Below are 18,856 nucleotides of genomic sequence, written 5' to 3'. Positions count from 1 at the left end.
CTTTGATTTCAGTGACCTCTCGACCTTTTCCTCTTGCATCGTCATTAGGACAAATTTTCCAAACTTGACTTATGATTTGATCCCTAACAATGAACAGAATGAAGGGGGGCATATGGATGAAATTAATGACAAATATTCATGTTCCCCAGAAGATAAAAAATAAAAAAGATCTTGATCTTCTTTTAGCGCCACTATCAGGTATATTTTGATACTTCTACTTAAACTTGAATATCAAAATCTAAGCATCAGCGTGCATTTACTAACAGCATTCCTGCTCCTCAGAGGTTGAACCCCTTTGATTTCAATCTGACTTTCCTCTAGCAACAAATTCAGGATAAACTTTTAACTTCCTGTAAGGCTCAAATACATGTATTCCATTTACAATTATATAAAACAAATAAGGACGGCAAATTCTCACATTGGTGAAGCTGGAGCCAAAGAACGTTTGACAATTAAAAAATTATCTTCTGATAGATAAAATATCAAAACTGTTGGTGCTCTTTTATTGATAGACTTTAAAGTTTCGGCTCTACAATGAACACTGCTGCCTGAAGATGTAGTTAGCAGGACATTAAACTATTTGTTTTCATGTGACTTTTTTTGTGAGAATAAATCTAACTTTTGATTTTATGGTATACTACTGACAAGAGCATTGATATTATAAATTAAATCCTTTGGCTGATCCACTGAAGAACTCAGATTTCTCTCAGTTCTTAATAAACTGGTTTCGTTGCACCTCGAATGATTTTGTCTCCCTCGTGAACCCAAATTGAAGAAGTGTGTTGTACAGGAGAGAAAAAAAAAAAAAAAAGTCTTGTGTTTGTAACTCGGCACCGTCGGTGATGCTCAAGAGTCCAGGTTCCTGCAGCGTGACGTCGGACGCCGCAGCGTCGTTTCTCTGTACATGCGAAATATTTCAGTCCATCGATCTGATGTTACAAGAAGATCTGCAGACAGCACGACAGCCACGGGTCCACACTCACAGCCACTGCAGTTTCCTCTGTCACTGTTTGTCATATTTACAGCTCTGTACACTGAAAAAAGACCTCTTCACGGCAAAAAATAAACAGACCTGGAAAAGTTCTCCACAACAACTCCGGAGGTTGGAAAACAGCTGCGTTTCTGTGAACGTCTTACGTTGACGGCGAGCTGTTCCTGATAAAAACGAGCCCGGTTGATTTGATGCAACTCGGCTCAAAAATGTATTTCCCGGAGTTGACAGAGAAAAATGAAAAACGAAATCAAACAATTCCAAAAAATATTCAGGATAGATAGCATTACACAGTATACTTAAGTAGGATTTACAAAGAGTTCTTTTCCTTCTCCCCCCGAAGGTGTTTTTTCTTTTTCTGTTCCAACACAGCAACATAGCCTAAAGCAACGCACAAAAATCCAACTCAAATACGTGAGTAGCTAAATAGTTTCCCATTAAATTATCACAACGATGTGGTGTAGTTTACATTCCTTCCGCAGCAGCGGCCGCCGCGTGTTTTCTTCAGTTGATTTTAATTAATTCTATTTTACATTTGATTGGTTTCTAGAGGAGGGTGGTGGCGGTGGCAGTGGGCGAGGTGGGCGGGGTCTAAAGCCTTGTAAGGTGGATGCAGTTATAAAAAGGAAGAAGGGAAGTCGGTGCTGCGGCACAGCGAGTAATAGGCACAGGGGTCGGCAGTGAGGGGGTGGGGCGGGTGGCGGCGAGCAGCGACAGGGGGATGATGAGGGGCGATGAGGAGGTTTAAGGTGGAGAGCTGCGCCCTCACAGGTAGATCTCCCTCTTGGAGGTCTGGCCAGTCGGAGTAGTGGCCGAGTGATACTCCACTGCCTGGCTCAGCGGGATCTCCTCCAACCCACAGTCTTTACCGGACGAGTCTCCGCCCCCGGGGTAGGCACTGCTGTAGGGAGTCATGAACCGCATGTTGGCCACTTTGGAGCCACTGCCACCGCCGCCACCACCCGTCCCGCGCTCCTCTGTCAGGGGCTTGGGGCTGCCGTTGGCCATCAGCTGCTCCTGCCCGTCCATCTCCTGGTAAGGCACGAAGGTGGAGAGCTTGGGGGCGTTCTTGGACACCTTGCGGGTAGGGGAAGGCTCGCCAGGCATCCAGCAGGAGTCGGAGTGGCCAAACTCAGTGCACTCACGAGTGCAGTTACCGGTCATTGCCACGTCGGGAAGAGGCCTGAGGTCTGAAACGAGAAAGACAAAGAAAGGATGAGTAACGCTGAAACGGGAGCAGAGTATAAAATAGTGAAGCATGGAGATGAAGCTGAGGTGCAGAGTGCTCTCGGGGAGTGACAACATCCTCTGCTCTCAGAATCTGGTTGGTGTCTCTGGTAACTGCACTTAAATGGTTTTCCATATACTTGTCTGACAGACATTTCAAGGTTTACGTGAACAATTGTGCGTTGTCTTCCGCTCCTCTCTTATGTGGAGTCCCACAGGGGTCTATCCTGGGACCTTTTTGTTTTCATTATATATGCTGGGCAATCTGCTTAAGTCCTCTAGTGGGACCTCCTGCGGTTGCTATACTGATGATACACAGCTTTATATCTTGGTTAAACCTAATAATCTAAATAACCTTATCATCCTTCATCAACACAGTGCTTCCGTTACAACTTGGACATCTCAGTATTTCCTTTCTCTTATTTCTTACAAAACTGAAGTTCTTACGATCAGCCCTGATTGCTTTACTAAGGAGGTCAGCCACTGGCTCCCTAGCTGGCAATTTCAAGAGAATCTTGGTATCTTGTTTGACCAGCATTTTGAGTATTGCAACTCCCATTTCACTTGCATTACACAGTCCTCTATAGCTTGACTTCAGATGGTACAAAATGCAGTGGCTGGGTTCCTGACAAAGACTACTCATCAGTCCCACATCACCACCTCCATTCATTGGCTTCTTTTAAAAGCAGAATTTATCTTTCAAATTTTAATAATTACTCACAAGGCCATGCACGACCTGGTCCCTGCATATGAAGCAGATATTTTGAGCTCCTATTTCAATAAATTTAGACTGATGGATTGATTCAACAATCCAATATCATCGATGCAAAGTGAAAACATCGATGCATCTCGTCATCTTTATGATACGCTTCTAGTTTGAAATTCTGTCACCGCAAAACAGCACCAGGCAGGATAATGATATTTACTTTTTTTATTTACTAATTGGCGAAGTTGGAAATATTTTCGATTTTGGAGAAAATTGTCTAAATAATTGTCTAAAGAATCGATAGCCTATAATATTGTATCGTGATGACACTATTTAATTCTATTTATCCAGTATCCAAGTCCAATATCAGGTCAGGAAAAACTCCCCCCAAAAAAAACCTTTAACGGGGAAATAATGGCAGAAACCTCAGGAAGACAGACAGATGTGCAATAGATGTCGTACAGAACAGATCAACATAATAAATGTACAGTGATCCGTAACTATTGTCTACTTCGATCATCTGACCAGGTCTATCTGTTCACTGTTCCTACTTTAAATCCAGAGGTGACCAAGCTTTCTCTTTGTTTCTCTCAAATGTGCAAAATCTGTGTTTTTCATTAGGCAGCTGCTGAAAACTGATTTCTGTAGGTTGGCCTTTTTTATTAATTCACTCTGTCTGCCATTAGTTTATTTTGGTCATGTAACTCTTGTCTATGTATTGTGCTCATGTGTATGTATATATGTGTGCATATGTGTTAACACATGCATTTGAATATTTATGTGCATATCTCACCTAAATGTGAAACCTTTTACAAAGTGCTATATGAATAAAATTACCATTACAACTATTTATTATTATTATTATTATTATCATACACAGAATGAGCTGAACTACCTCACAGTTTTCTGTATGTTACCTTATTTTTATATTTTTGATGAACCTTAGTTTCTTGTGTGTTTGCATTTCAGTGACTCCACTTTTTCCCCCTGTTGTGTCTCTTTTATTGATATTTGTTGTGTTTGTGTTGTCGTGTGAATGGATGCTTGTGATTTTGTTTAGTGCCTGGCTGCACAACAATTTCCTCTGAGATAATAAAGTTAAAGTTGACAGTAAATGCAACTGTATTTGACAGAAGACAGATGAAGCTTTCCAGTCACAAACATTTGTATTTCTCTGTGTAAATGTTGCTTCTGTGCCCTAAAAACCAACAAACCTGAAACCTGTGCGGTGTCACAGTTCAGCTGCGTAGGTACAGGCTGGCTGGCAGGAGCACGAGCTGCTGATTAAAACTGTCTTTATCCCTTTATCCACACACACACAGCTCTCCATTTGAAGGAAATTAATTAAAGCTCAGTGTGTATTTTTAAAGTCACTAATAGTTCACAAAGTGCCAGGAACGTTGCTTAATTCGTTGCTGAAAGACGGAAGCCACATTTCAAACGGCGGGCGCTGAGCGTGAAACCGGATCAGCTGATTTAAAGGAGGAAAAAAATACACGCTCGAATTCGTTAAAACGTTAATTATGTTGCACAAACAGCCAATTAAGGCAAAAATAACAACACTGTTGATGCTTTTTTCTGTCTTTACCTGCGAGAAACGACACGATGAAAGACGACAGACAGGAGATGCTTCGCAGATTCATGTTGTGAACATTAAGGTTGTGATTTCTCTCTCATGTTGGTTTTGTATTAATCTAGCTTTAATCCTCTGAGACAGACAGACAGACAGACGGATGGATGGACAGACAGGAACTGACAGACAGGCAGACGCAGGGCTGAGTTCGCATTTAAAGAATCACAGCTTAGAATGGAAAAAGGTCAGAGATGGAAGCAGAAATATCAATGCGTATGCAGAAAGTAACCTTTCTTCTGTGCGTGACATTAGATCATTCTTTGATACTGGAGGCTGGAGGCTTGTGGGGGGCGGAGGGGGTGCCAGTCCTCCCGGGGAATGGCGCTTATTTCCCAAAATGCCCTGTGCTTCATGCATAATTTAAATTCATTGCCTCCCTTTTTTTTTTTTTTTTTTTTGCAAAAGGAGCTACAGTCGGCTTTTCTGTCTGTTTGCGGGTTGATGTGTACAGTCTAATCCCGGGGAGTGCTGAGTAGCAGCCGCGCTCCCCTCCCCACATTCTCACGCCCGCCGCTGCTGTGGATTTTAGTTTTTAAGCACTTCCCATGCAAAAGCAAGGTGCTTGCAAAAATGTTAAGTCATGTGCGAGTGGCTGCTGAGTTCAGAGCGGCTGTTTAATAAGTGCTTTGCCTCTGAACGTCGTGTCAGCAGGAGGCTTATAAAGCACGGACGCCCTCAGAGCTGAACGGCTGAACAAACTCTAAACTCCACTCACTTCAACAACAGCAGCAGAGCAGAGACTCAGCACACAAGTTCAGCTGGACAGCAGCCTGCAGGCAAACTTTGTTCAACAGCAGCTACGACCTCTGACCCCTCGCTTTGTGCGTGTAAATGCTGCTGGATCGGCCACCAGCAGTTGTTTCAGTTAAACATTGTGTTGCAGGAGCAGTTAACTGACATCAGATCTGTGACCGAGGGAATATTGACAGACGCTGTCTTTGTGCTCTCTGAACGCCCCGCTGGAGTCAGACACTTAAGTGCTGAACAAACTGACCACTGTACAAACTGCCTGAGGTCAACGTGCTGCTAATACACTTCATTTACCTCTACCCCTGTAGATGGTTACTAGTATCACTAACGAGTGTGTAGCGAGACTCCATGCTGTTCTTTAACTGGTGATACTTTTTTTCTGGCCTTTTATTTTTATCTCTGGAAACTCATTTGACAGTCTGTGCCTCTGTGAGTTTCCTTGTTACTGCACTGATTCATTTTTACTGCCAGAGTCAGAAACAGCTTTATTGCCAAGTTGATTTTTACATTTGGCTCCGTGTCAAGGTGCACGACAGTCCAAATATACAGTAAGAGAAAACAGTACTGTATCAGGTAGAAATGTGCATAAAAATATGTGAAATATATTCATACTTTTCAGTGAAAGGAGCTGTAAAGTGTTTCAAATGAACAGAAGGAAAGTGCAAAACACTGACAAGAGCTCTGAGATCTAACTCTTCTTCTGTTTCAACATTACTCTCATTGAATTTGTTGTTTTTACTGTCTCAGGTTTGCTTCCAGTAAAAACTTTAAAAGTTGAGCCTTTACTGGAGCTTTTTTTGGCCAAACCCAGTCGCCAGAATACATTCTGGCATTCCTGCGAACCACTCATACATTACATTTGTACTTTATCATTGCTTTTTTAAGTAGGGTTAGGTTTAGGCTCAAAAAAACATTTTTTAGGAAAAGATCATGTTTTGGCCAAAAACACCCACGTTTGGTGGCTAAAAAGTTGCTGGTAACTCAGCAATGACTCTCTGTTTGTTGGTGTTGAACAGTGGTCTGCAGCTTGATGTCACATCATCCACCATCTCCTCCACCTCCTGATGACAAAGTCAGCTCAAATACGTCACTTTAGAAATGCTGATATGATATGTAAGCCTGCTCTCATTCCCAAGTCGTCAAATACCACTGCTTTGTCAGTGATTACAGCATCAGACACGGTCACAGAAAGGCACATTTGGCAACGGCATTATAATGTAAGTGTATCATACTGCTGCAAAAGGTGCGTCAGTTTATAAGGCTGCTGGATGACGTCAGTTTGAAACACTGCCCATAACAATATAATATCAGGAGCTAGAAAGTCCCTGTAGGGTGGATGGCTGGGGCCGTGGATGGGTCCAACAAACCCTGGACTTTAACGCGGGAGCCTGTTGTTCGCTTCCCGTATAAACCTAGAGCCACACCATGATGATTTTTTCTAAACCTAACCACAAGCTTTTGTTGCACAAGGAAATAAACATAAATAACGATGTTTAAGTTTATTTTGAAAAAGAGTACAAACTGTACATTTCCTGTGTGAATGGAAGTGTAGTTTGGGAAGACATAATGCTTGTAACAGGCGTAAACTGAGACGACAGCTTGTTCTCATTCCAAAGTCATCAAATATCGTCACTTAGTCAGGGATTTCACCAAAAGCCCCATTTCGCAATACTATGATATCCTGGTATAACATAGTCTGACGTAACCTTTCGCAGTGTCAGGTTCAACCGATAACAACTTGCTGTAAGGAGCTGTAAAGTCCCTCCTATAGGGTGGTCAGGAGCAGAGGTGGATGGGTCAAACAAACCCCGGACTTTAACACGGAGGCCCGCTGTTTGCTTCCCGAATTAATGTAGAGCCAAACCATGATGATTTTTCCTAAAACCAACCATGTGCTTTTGTTGATGTCTTCGCGTCTGTTGCAGCATCTTGGAACATCAACAGCACACACGTCAGCAAAAAAGACATTGGAATATATCGGAGAATACACCAACTTCCTCCTTGGTATCCTACCCATCTACCCAGTAGTACAACCACCTCATCAATTACCACTACAGCACTGGATGCAGGAGGATACTGAGCATGCCATAGGTAGATGTAACCAAGCAGTGACGTTTGACGAGTTGGATGAGAACGTGTTGGATCTGTATGACACATATAAATGTAATGTATTTGTGTTATATTGTTTTTATAGCGAGTGGTTTAGCTGGTTACACATCTGTACACCCACATGCATACTGAGAGCAGAGAATCAACAACTGTACGAGACGCATCCTTCGGCTCATGTGAACACTAAACAGGATGGATGTCAGTCTGTCTGTCCAGAGCAGGTCAGCTCGACAGCGTCTGGTTGGATTTCCATGAACTTTGCTGTCTGTGTTCATGTTCTACAGACAAGTCTGGATTAACAATCGGGCCAGAGCAGTGTACCCCAAACTGCCCCGAGGCCCCGCAGTCCCCGGGGCCTGATGAGCTCCAGGCTCAACCTGCGACAACTGGTTTGTGCTGGTTTCATTTAAAACAGTTGTTTGGGAATATCTGGCACTAAAGCACATCATCAACCAACAGGATGAGGACACTCAGACCGGCTTTCCTCTCTGATCTCAGGGCCGAGTTTTAAAGATGCTCCTCATGTCATACTGAGTTTTAAGTCTGAATTTGTGTTTGTGAAATGACCACACATCACACTTGGGGACAGTTTGTATTCCAGCATAATACACCGTCACATTGCACAGAGAGTTGGATGATTCAGGTGTGTTAAGAGGGGCCTAATTCCTGCCCTGTAGGGTTCGTTTATCGGACCATGTCTCGAGTGAACCTAAAGTCTGTCCTCTCGCGCCACCATCAGGCCTTTCTAAAACTCAGCAGAGCTCTGTCTGAATAAAAACACCTCCAGTAAACACCTCAATCAGTGAAACCAGGCTGATTCTTAAAGACTTTTATTTTGAAGGGGCTTTAAAATCCATCCAAAGCATGAAAATGTGTCACATCAACCCCTCTCGCTTTGTATGTATGCAGTTACAGATGTTCCTCCTGGAAGACTCTCCACTCTGTCTGTTTGTGTTTGTCACTTGTACGAGCTCTCTGACACTTGTCAGAGTGGAGCGTCTTTCTCAGGGGAGCCATCTTTGAACAGGTGATGTTTACGAGTATAAGAGGAGATAAACAGGAAGCCCACCTTCTGTTCAATCACTCCTGTAGTAGCACGATGTGATCAAACTGTTGCTTCAGTGCAACCTGTCTGCTTCACGCCTCATCTCGAATGAAAGAATGCAAGTCATGTCACAAATATGTCACACACGCACACTGAGGATATACAAATATGATACCGTGGTGTTTTTACTCTTTTAACATATTGAGTTTTATTTGCATGATGGCAACAGCGTCTGATTATGAGCATGTGTGAACATTATGACACCACTCAGTACAACAAAAGTCACGTCTCACACATTAAAGAGTTTTTTTTTTTAACAGAAAAATAACTTCAGTATTGTCACTCACTAATTTTCTCCAATTGTTTCTCCCTCTGCCTTTTATGGATCTATATTAAATCAACAAAATTTATTTCCTACTTCTCAAATGTGCACAGATGTTTCACTTTGAAGCCATTCTGGTGACTCAAAGTGCAAAATCACTCTCATTCCTGGCACATTTTAATGTGCGACATCTGTAGGAAGGGAAAATTCCTGTCAACATCAACATAAAACCAAGCAGCAACATCTGGGACTGAAAAGGAGGCCAATGTTAAAGTACCCACAGCTGTCCACTAGAGGCTGGCTTCAAGAGCGAGTCAATCCCCACAGACCTTTTATGTTAAAACTTTACAGCAGAAATAAACATGTTTACAGCCTTTTACAAAAACAGTTTTGGTCTCTGTAGCTAATTTCAACATTCATGACAATAATTTATGCTTAAAGTTACAGATAATTAATGGCGGAGCTGCTTTGAGTGACAGGTGGGCGCCGTCTGTTGACACTGCAATATCTCTATAAGCAGATTCTGCAACCCATTCTCATTCTGAAGTTGTCAAATACTGCTGCTCAGTCATTGATTTCCACGTCAGACACTGATGTTACGCTGTCGGGTGGCGCCAGTTCATAACACAACCAGTCAGAAACATAACTTAAGGTCCTATGGGGCAGGCGGGGAGGTGGATGGGTACAAAAACATTGAAGTTCCACCCAGGAGGCTGGTGTTCCCTTCCTGTAGGAATGCAGAGCCAAACCATGATGTTTTTTCTAAACCTGACCACGTTCTTTTTTGCACAAGGAAATAAACATTGCCAACATTTTAAGTTTAAGTCCACTGGCAAAGCAGCGCTATTTGATGAGTTGGGATGAGAACTTGTTGGATTCTGCGTATATGTGACGGACAGGATTTTGGTATCAGAGGTGTTTTCAGTTTGCAGTCTGAGTAGTATTGACCAATCGTTTGAATGACAGGAAACAGTCCATGTGGAGAGGCAGAGCAGCTGCATGACGACAAGTTAGCTTTATATTAGCTTATATAAAATATGTCTGCATTAATATGTAGATATTTGTTTATAGACATTATTAGAAATGACAGGCACATGGAAGAGAACGTCTTGGCTATGATATCTGCTAGCTACATTGGAACAGTCCGAAATACTGGCCCTCACACCCAGAGGCTTTGTTGTCATCAGACTGAAAGCTGCCACAACAACGACGTTGGTTAGGTAATGTAGAGTGTAAATGCAGATTCACAGAGTATAAGTGTAGGCATAGCTAACACAATTTCAGTGTGTTTTCAGTTCATGAAAGTTAATTGAAATATTTTGTTCACTTCTTGTTCAGCGTTTGGTTGAACTAAAAGCTCCTCTAAGGAATCAGATGTTTGTTTCTTTTTCCAGTGAGAACATTTTGTTTTAAGCCTTTTTTTTTGCTAGGGAAAATTAGCATTAGCATCATCACACTTAACCGTAGCTATAAATGCACCATGCTAACCAAGCTAGCAGCTAGCATTAGGGTTAGCTCAATCTTCTTGTCCAAATACGGGCACTTCTGGTTCTAAAAATCCAAGATGGTGGCAACCAAATTGCCAAACTTAAAACAGGAGTCCACAAACCAGTGAGTGATGTCACAGTGGCTACGTCCATTATTTTATATTGTCTATGAACATAACACTGATCACTGATGACAAAATCAGCACAGAAGAATGGACCCAGTTTAACTTATGAATGGAAACCATCTTGTCAAAAAGGGATATTGTACTTTAATAGAAATCGAAACAACGGCAAAGACTGTTGTACTGATTGAGTTAGAGCAGTGGACATACACGTTATTGGATGGCAAACGTAATCAACAGTAATTTAAAACAGGACCTGATCAGACTGATTGTCGTCATTGTATATTTTAAATACATATCTGACCATAAACTGGCTGTGTGATCATGTAGATTCTGTACCTCAATATTCACCTGACAAAAAATATAACAGGTCAAAAAAAAAAAAAAAAAGCAGAGAACGGGGCCGAATCACAGTGTGACCCTGCTCAGGCCCTCGGCGCAGCAATCTGTAGCTCTAATCACAGAATTTAGCGGCGTGCTGATGGGGGTTGTGTTCGTGCTAATTAGGCATAAGAACTAATTGGCTCTGGTTTGAGATGGAGCTAATTGGCGAGCATGACAGGAGGAAGAGTTTGGGCGGTTAGGGTGGGTTGTGGCTAAGATGTAAGATCAGTAACGGTTTTGGTTAATAAGGTCTTCCTCTGGTGGTGGACATGAGCAGGATGCCACTGCCACCGCCGCCGCTGCTGCTACTCGCCTCCAGCCCAGATCATCATCAAAGGAGATATGAAGACGGATCAGATGCTGATGAAGCAGATTTTACTACTGCTGATTCACCTCAAGAATCAGATACAGACTTTGATTTAAAGTAATTTATTGTTAATGTGATAATTGTAATATTTGTTTTCTTTTGGCATCTTTTTTGTGGTGTTTTTGAGGTGAACAATAAACATAACGCAGACACAAACTAAAGCACAGGACAAAAAGAAAACAACAAAAGTCCATGATCACAATCTGTCAGTAAACAATTAGGTGTATTTTTCCCATCTTGATGGAATGTGCGTCCCCCTGTCTGTGAGTCTACATAACCCCCTCCTGACCTGATACTGAACTTCGCCCTACTGCAGCTTGTTAAGTTTGGTTATTGCCTTTGGAATAGTGTCGTCACAACACTGGAATGTCTAACTTAATTAGACCTCCATGTTAAAATGTCCAACTTAACAGCAGAAATAAACATGTTTACAGCCTGGTGCAAAACAGTTTTAGTCTCTGCAGCTAATTTCAACATTCATGACAGATGTACAGGAGGAACATTTGTGTATAACTCACCAGGATAAGGTTTAAAGCTGCTTATAATTAAGGGTGTGTCACTTTGAAAGACAGGTGGGTGCCATCTGTTGACAAGTTGCTACTGCTGCAACAACCTTCATCAGGTAAAGTAACAGCATAACACCAGATTTATAGAGTATAGGTGCGTCCAAAAAAGTCTTGTTCAGCTTTTGGTTGAACTAAAAAATTAAAACTCTAAGAGGTTGTTTTCATGGTAAGTTCATTTTGTTTTAATGGGTTTAAGCCTGTTTTTTGTTAGCAAAAATTAGCATTAGCATTATTACAGTTACCCATAGCTGTAAATGCATCCTGCTAACCAAGCTAGCAGCTAGGGTTAGGGTTAGCTTCACCTTCTCGTTCATATCAGGTCACTTCTGGCAGCAGAAAACCAAGATGGTGATGGAAATGCCAAACTGGAAGTCACAAACCTATGAGTGATGTCACTGTGGCTATGGCCATTGTTGTGTGGTGGTTATGCCCAGTGGTTGAACGCACTTGTTGAAACTTGCTTTAGATAAAAGCAAAGAAAAAGTCATGTAAGTTACTATGTGCAGATATTGTAGGAAACATTATGTCATGTGAGTTACAAAATCACCCATCGTCTGGTGATAGGGTGGATGGCTACACATGTTGAGATGCTGCAGTGTTAAAGAGCTCTACATCATCAGTATGTTGAGTTTGATGGGTGTGATGAGCATGTCCGCCTCATGGGGACGCTGTGAGGGCTTTAAACTGTTGATCCTTTAACCACAGAGAGTCACATGACTGCAGCATCAGCCGGTGATTTCGGGTCCCTCATCAGTATTGAAGAGAAGTTTGAAAAGTTCTGGGGTAACCCCTGGAGGATGACATGCTATCTCTGCTGCTCTCTCTGCAGTACCCAGGGCGCGGCGCGGCGGCAGTGCTGTCAGAGGGCCGTAGCGCTGAATTCAAGGTTGCCTCTATTAGTCAAGGCTATTTAAAATGGAGTAGCCCTCCTGAGTTTTTCCCCCTGTAGCCCTTATCTGCACTCCTGAGTTCCAGTTAACCCCGGGGACCCACGCTCGCCCTGACGGCCTCTCCCTCTGCATAATACACTCCGCTACCTTGGTCACCATTTTCCGGTCAAACTAATTAGATTTCAGAGTCCCCGCTTGGGAAGATGTCAGTGGTATGAAATGGAAATAATTTCCAGATGAGTGTCTGACATTTTACGCTGTCGACTAGAGTAAAGAGCTGGTTGGATTGGCTCTCTCTTTCCCTTTTTGCCTCCTCCTCCTCCTCCTCCTCTTCTTTTCCGCTCCATCACTTTAGTCGCAGAGACATGCTAAACCCTCGTGCCTCCCCTCTCTGCTCAGTCCGGGGTGATAAATGGAAGCAAATGTACACAAAAGAAAGCTTCTCTTTTTTCTGCTTCTGCTTGAAGTGTTAATGTGTTTAATTACTTTAAAGCTGTGTGCGTGTGTGTGTTGCAGTTAAAGCTGCAGCAGGAAAACCTTCAATTAATGCCTTTTCTCTGTCGATGACAATGGCTCCAATTTATCTTATAGGAACAATAGAGGAGTGAGAGGAGGTGCAGCCGCTACGAACGCTCAAAGCGAACGACGTGCTGCTGCTTCCCCCGCTGCAATCAGTGGTGACGCCAGCAGCCCACACACACGAGAGGATACCTTAGTTTTAGAAACATGTCCCTGACTCAGACTCGTTCTCTGGAGGCCAGAACTGCGACGCCGGGATCAAACCAGACAAACGTTCACATTCCTCGAGAGGTTCAGGTGGTTATAGCATCTTTAAACTTGACTTCCAGGATCAGGATTCTCAACATGTTGAGATGCATGACCAAACACTCGCAGCATCAAGAGTAAAAAGCAGCTGTGCTGACGCTGAGTGTTTCACTCCCAGGATGGAGTAAATTCTCGTGCCACTCATTTTTGTTTTCGCTCCCACGTCTCTTAAACTGAGACGTTATCAGGCTCGTCACTGTCAGCTGCTCTCTCTCTCTCTCTCTCTCTCTCTCTCTCTCTCTCTCTGTCTCTTTGTTAGTGTGTATTTATTATGCTGTCGACCTCCTGACCTCTCCCATCACACATTCACTACTGCTCAGATATTTAGTTTTACCTGTTAATTTTTTTCTTATCTGGATGTCAGAGGATTAAAAATAGATTAAAATAACCTCGTTAAGTTTAAGAAAAGATGATAAAATCACTCCCTCGTTCACTCCTTCATTGCTCCCCACAGTTTATCACAGTCATGGAACATTTTACTCTGAAGTGAGCTTTAAGAATGAATCATCATTTCACGTCATCACTCAGCTGTGGAGTCACACGACACTCGTTTTTGCCGTCTATAAAACTGATTGGAGCAGGAAGTGGCGTGCATACTGTGAAGTCTAGTTTGGAGTTTTGAGACCTCTTTAAAGTAGATTTTGGGCACAGCTCTGGTCTTTCTTTACCAAGATTTGTGACTTCTATCTTCACTTTTAAGACAACAATCATTTTGGTTTTAACTGTTTTCATTATATCCTGATAAAAGCATTTGCTCCTGTTGTTTTCCAGGTCATCACTCACACAGGTGACATGAAATATGCAGGTGGACTTGCTTGATGTGCTGCAGATTAAAAGGGACAGTTCACCACAAAATCAAAAGCTCCATGTGTTTCCTCTCACCTGCCGTGCTGTTTATTAGGGGTGTAATGTTCCATTGATCTGACGCGATGTATTGATTCAACAATCCAGTATCATTGATGCAAAGTGAAAAAATCAATCTATATCATCATCTGGTTACGCTTTTATTTTGAAATTCTGTGTCACCGTCAAACAGCAGCAGGCAGACAGCAAACAGCCGAGAGACAGACGATGAGGATAACTTTATTTATTTGGGAATTAATCAGCAGTTTGGAATACATTTTGGATTTTAGAGAAAATATGGGTCAACAGACAGAACACATGCTGTACGCCAACAATGCAGCAACGTTTCCTGCAGCCTAACATGTCACTCAGATAACTTCTTGCAGCAACATCAGCAGCTCTGTTTCAACAATGTTCGGCTGATAAAACGTGCACGCAGGCTGATATTCAACTGAGCTGTTCTGTCAGGAGACGCAGTGACTTCAAACAATGGTGAGTTAAAAAAGAAGTATTAGTAATACATGTAAATGGTTAAGATACAAGTAGAGGAAGAAAACTCTGCTAGCTGCTCGGCTAATTTATGCAATGTAAACATGCTTAAGCTAATAATGTGTAACTGGCAGAAAACAACAGTTTTGTCTTGACAGTTGTTACTGAGCTGAATTTGATACTTTAGTTAAATGATGTCGTTGTTTATAGTTGTTTGGGGAAGTTTGTCTTCAGGGCATCGAGCCACACACACTGAACGATGAAGGAAAAAGCCCTGAAGGTTAACTTGAAATCCATGTGCTGTTTAATGTGTGTTAGTGGAGTCAGTTCAAAGTCAGCTTAGCTGGAATTAAGCCGTTACAATTATTTACAACGCTCTGTAGCTGCTTGTTGCTTTGCATGGCTTTTGTTCTATCCTGAGAATCTGTGTTTGCTGTATTTAATGTCTCTATGTCTTCGTCCTGTAAATGTGATCCTTTTTTTGTTTTAAAACATCTTGCCAAAGGTCTGCAGTTGAAAATAAGGCAGCTGGCATATTTACAGAAAAGTTGCTGTAACAGATTGTGATAAATGATCGATCGCAGGCCCCTGAATCGCATCAAATCAAAATCGTATCATGGCAGACTTTGTAATATCGACAAATATCATATCGTTGTCCAAAGAATCAGTATAATATCATGATGAAAATGTTGATTCACACCCCTGATATTCATCAGTGTAGACAGTTTTGGTGTGTGTTGGAGATATCGGCCGTAGAGATGTCCACCTTCTCTCCAGTGTAATGGAACTAGATGGGACTCGGCCTGTGATGCTCAAAGCGCCAAAAAAGAAGGACGGAGAAGAAAGCGTGCATCTAGTCATGGATGAAAGGCTCGTGCTCGTGACAAACACGTCAGTGACGTAACAGTAGATTCACGCTTCCTCCTGCGCGGTGATACGGTTGGTGGGTGTAGTGTGGTAGAAAGAAATAGTTCCTACATGAAACTGCTCACAATAAGGTCTGTGGATTATCTTGAGTGACAGGGTCATGATTTCTGCAGAGACATTGATGCTGAGTTTTGCAAATGGGATTTTTTTTGGTACTTTAAGCACCACAAAATGCCAAAAAAAAGTGCCATCTAGTTCCAATATAATGGAGAGAAGGAAGACATCTTTGTGGCCGATATCTCCAACACTCGGCAACTCACACCAAAACTATTTAGGCTGATAACTAGCACTGCAGGCAAGAGGAAAAATATGTGTTATTTATTTGGGAGGAACTGTCCCTTTAAGCATGTTGCCTGTCAAGACTCCAGAAGACCAGCATTACATGAAACTCCCTCCCCTAATTGGCACATCTCAGCCTCCGTACCTCGACTGCAGCACCTGTTTGTATGATGCGTTCATGTGTTGCAGACTTCAAATGACACTTTATGTTCTACCTGACTGAAACACCTTTTTAAATACGACATCATGACCTCACATTTAGAATATTCCCACCATGACATCATCTGTGTGTGTGTGTGTGTGTGTGTGTGTGTGTCTGTGTAGTTTTCTGTGAAATAACAACAGTGCGGTTGTTTTTACTGAGCAGTGAACAAACACCGCTGTAAACCTGCATCTGTATTCATGCTCACACACCACCTCGGTACAAATCCTCACTTCAGTAATGCCTACACACACACACACACACACACTCCAGTCAAACGTGAACTTGCCATCAGAGGTTCGGTGTGATGCTGCTCTGTCAGTGTTTGCTGCACTCTCTGTTCCTATAAAGAGGTTTTTTACAGAAGCTTTCTCAGAACTACAACCTGACTCTAAAACATGATGAAACTGGAAACGATAATAATTAAAGAGACAATAGAGACTGAAAATAATCCACTACAACAAAGGACAAATATCCTCTGTGTTTCAGAACACACTGATGGTTTGATTTCGTACAAATGAAAACTGAAAAGTGAAAAATCTCAACAAATATTTATTTGATTACAGAATTTGGAGCAGATATCGACGCTCAGCAGAGCATCACTGTGAAGACCTTTGGTGACTGTTTCATGTATCAGCTCTGACAGGTTAAAATTTGACCAATAATTTGGTGGCAGCCGTCAGTTTAAGATTTATCTGTAAATTATTCTGATTCATGCCCTGAAGTCTGAACTAAGTATTCACTGTTTGATTAATTTAGACCACTGACGAGTGTGAGAGCCTCACGGTGATCTGAATATTCAAGCCAATCAGAATCAAGTGTTCTCCAGGGGTCATGTTAGGTCAGATTTGAACTGTAGAAAATGCAATGACCCATTACTCCCCCCTCTGACACCACAAACTCTGGTTTTTACCTTTCTTTAACTGACAGAATGAGATACATGATGTAACGAGAGGCCTGGCAAGCTGCAGATCACTGTGAGACTGAAAACAACAAAAGCTGTTGTGGTTTTTATCGACCTGTCGCTGTTTTTCCAGCAGGTTAGTGCCGTGACATGCTGTTTTCTACTGAGACATCAGCGGCTTCTCCAGCAGGGAATGTGCCCTCAAAACATGATCTTTTTCCAACCACAACAAAGATGTAGCTAAATATATCCACACATCAACTACAGTGTTGCTGATAACTTAAGTTTCAAAAATTGCGCAAATAATAACATGCAAATGCAACACATCTGTGGTTTACACAAGTGTACAATGCCAACATTTATTCTGGCGACTGGGCTGAGATCACACAAGCTGGAAACAATCATACACAGTTTAATATAAACAGTATAATACTAATAATATTAGTGCAGCCTAATCTTTCTCTGCAACTGTGCAAAAATACCGACTTTGACCCTGGCCAGTTCCTACATTGGTAGTTTTGTTTATTGTGATGTCATTTCTTGGAGTATCTTTAGACACTTCATATCCCTAAAGTCTGTACAGCCTGAGCTAAAAGGTTCTGTCAGTCAATAAACTATAATAACTGATAAAAGTACTGAAAAAGTGTTATATAAAAAATGCAAATATCAGACATTTTTTGCAAGAGATTTTTTTTATCCAACACTCCATAATTTATTTGAACTATGTACTTTATTTAGTTTTTGAGATATTTGTTTGAGCAAAGATGTGTTGCAGTTTTGCACCACATGTAACGTAACACAATGAGGTCATAACGAGCGTGCAATGTGATGACATGGAACAAATGAAGCCTTCGCTTTCTGCTGCATGAAGAATGAATATTCCAGCTTTTATGTTTTCATTTTAGATCAATATATACACAGTTTATGCAAACAGCGATCTCCTACGGCCATTAGGAGAAAAATTCTGGCGTAATTACTGTGAAAAACTACATTTGCACCGCACGTAAGGAAAGTACATAAGGTACTGACATGATGACGGGAAGACAGAAGCCTTAGCTTCAGTTGCTAAAATAATGCTTTAGCTGCTATGTTTTCATTTTAAATCAGTATATACAGGATTATACAAACAAAGATCTCCAACATCCGTTATGGGGAAATTTCAGTTTGCTTTGGGCAAAAAGTTGCAAAAGGACTCCCGCACACTGTCTAACTTGCAATAAATAATTTATTTACGAAGTTTCGGTACTAGACCTTCATCAGTCATAAATAAATCTATGACATATAAAATGTATTTATTTATTTATTGCAAGTTAGACAGTGTGCAGGAGTCCTTTTGCAACTTTTTGGTCTTCTCTCTCAACGCACCTGTCTCTTTTAACAGATGTGCGAAGTGTTTCCTTTGCTCTAGTTTACTTTTGGCAAAATTCTACATTTACACCGCACATAAGGTAATGACATGATGACGGGGAGGACAGGGCCTTAGCTTCTCAGCGTAAAGAATGAATGTTCTTGCTATTATAGTTCTTATTTTAGATCGATATACACAGCGATACAAACAGCGATCTCCAGTGCAGCTTCATCATGCGACTCTGTTCTTAACAAGACGTCCGTGTTGACTGTAACCTGCACCGATCCACATCTTCTTACAGCAGGAAATGCAACTTTCATAAGCACCTGTCTTCATTGCTTTCCTCTGTTGCCTCCTCCCTCCATCAGTCCGTCACCTCTCCTTCTTTCTGTTTTTGTATCTCTCCCTCGCTCTGACCCCCCAGCCTGGCTCTGTGTGGA

The 18,856-nt window shown here is 41.8% G+C and overlaps 1 protein-coding gene across 3 annotated transcripts in view; it reads right to left on the bottom strand.

Moving 5' to 3' along the window:
• Window positions 1–1,337: 1,337 nt before the first annotated feature.
• LOC117261207 (protocadherin-1-like) overlaps window positions 1,338–18,856 on the bottom strand; it is a 288,574-nt gene continuing 271,055 nt past the window's right edge. For 2 of the 3 annotated variants that reach the window (XM_078169588.1, XM_078169589.1), the window contains one exon: window positions 1,338–2,181. In XM_078169588.1, the coding sequence (XP_078025714.1) occupies window positions 1,757–2,181 (425 nt within the window). In that variant the 3' untranslated portion in view covers window positions 1,338–1,756. The remainder of the gene's footprint in view (window positions 2,182–18,856) is intronic. The other variant, XM_078169591.1, reaches the window with a different exon arrangement.

The sequence above is a fragment of the Epinephelus lanceolatus genome, chromosome 7 (assembly GCF_041903045.1).
Source record: "Epinephelus lanceolatus isolate andai-2023 chromosome 7, ASM4190304v1, whole genome shotgun sequence".
Taxonomy (NCBI): domain Eukaryota; kingdom Metazoa; phylum Chordata; class Actinopteri; order Perciformes; family Serranidae; genus Epinephelus; species Epinephelus lanceolatus.
Note: the sequence above shows the minus strand (reverse complement) of the source record. Positions and strands in the feature narration are given on the sequence as shown.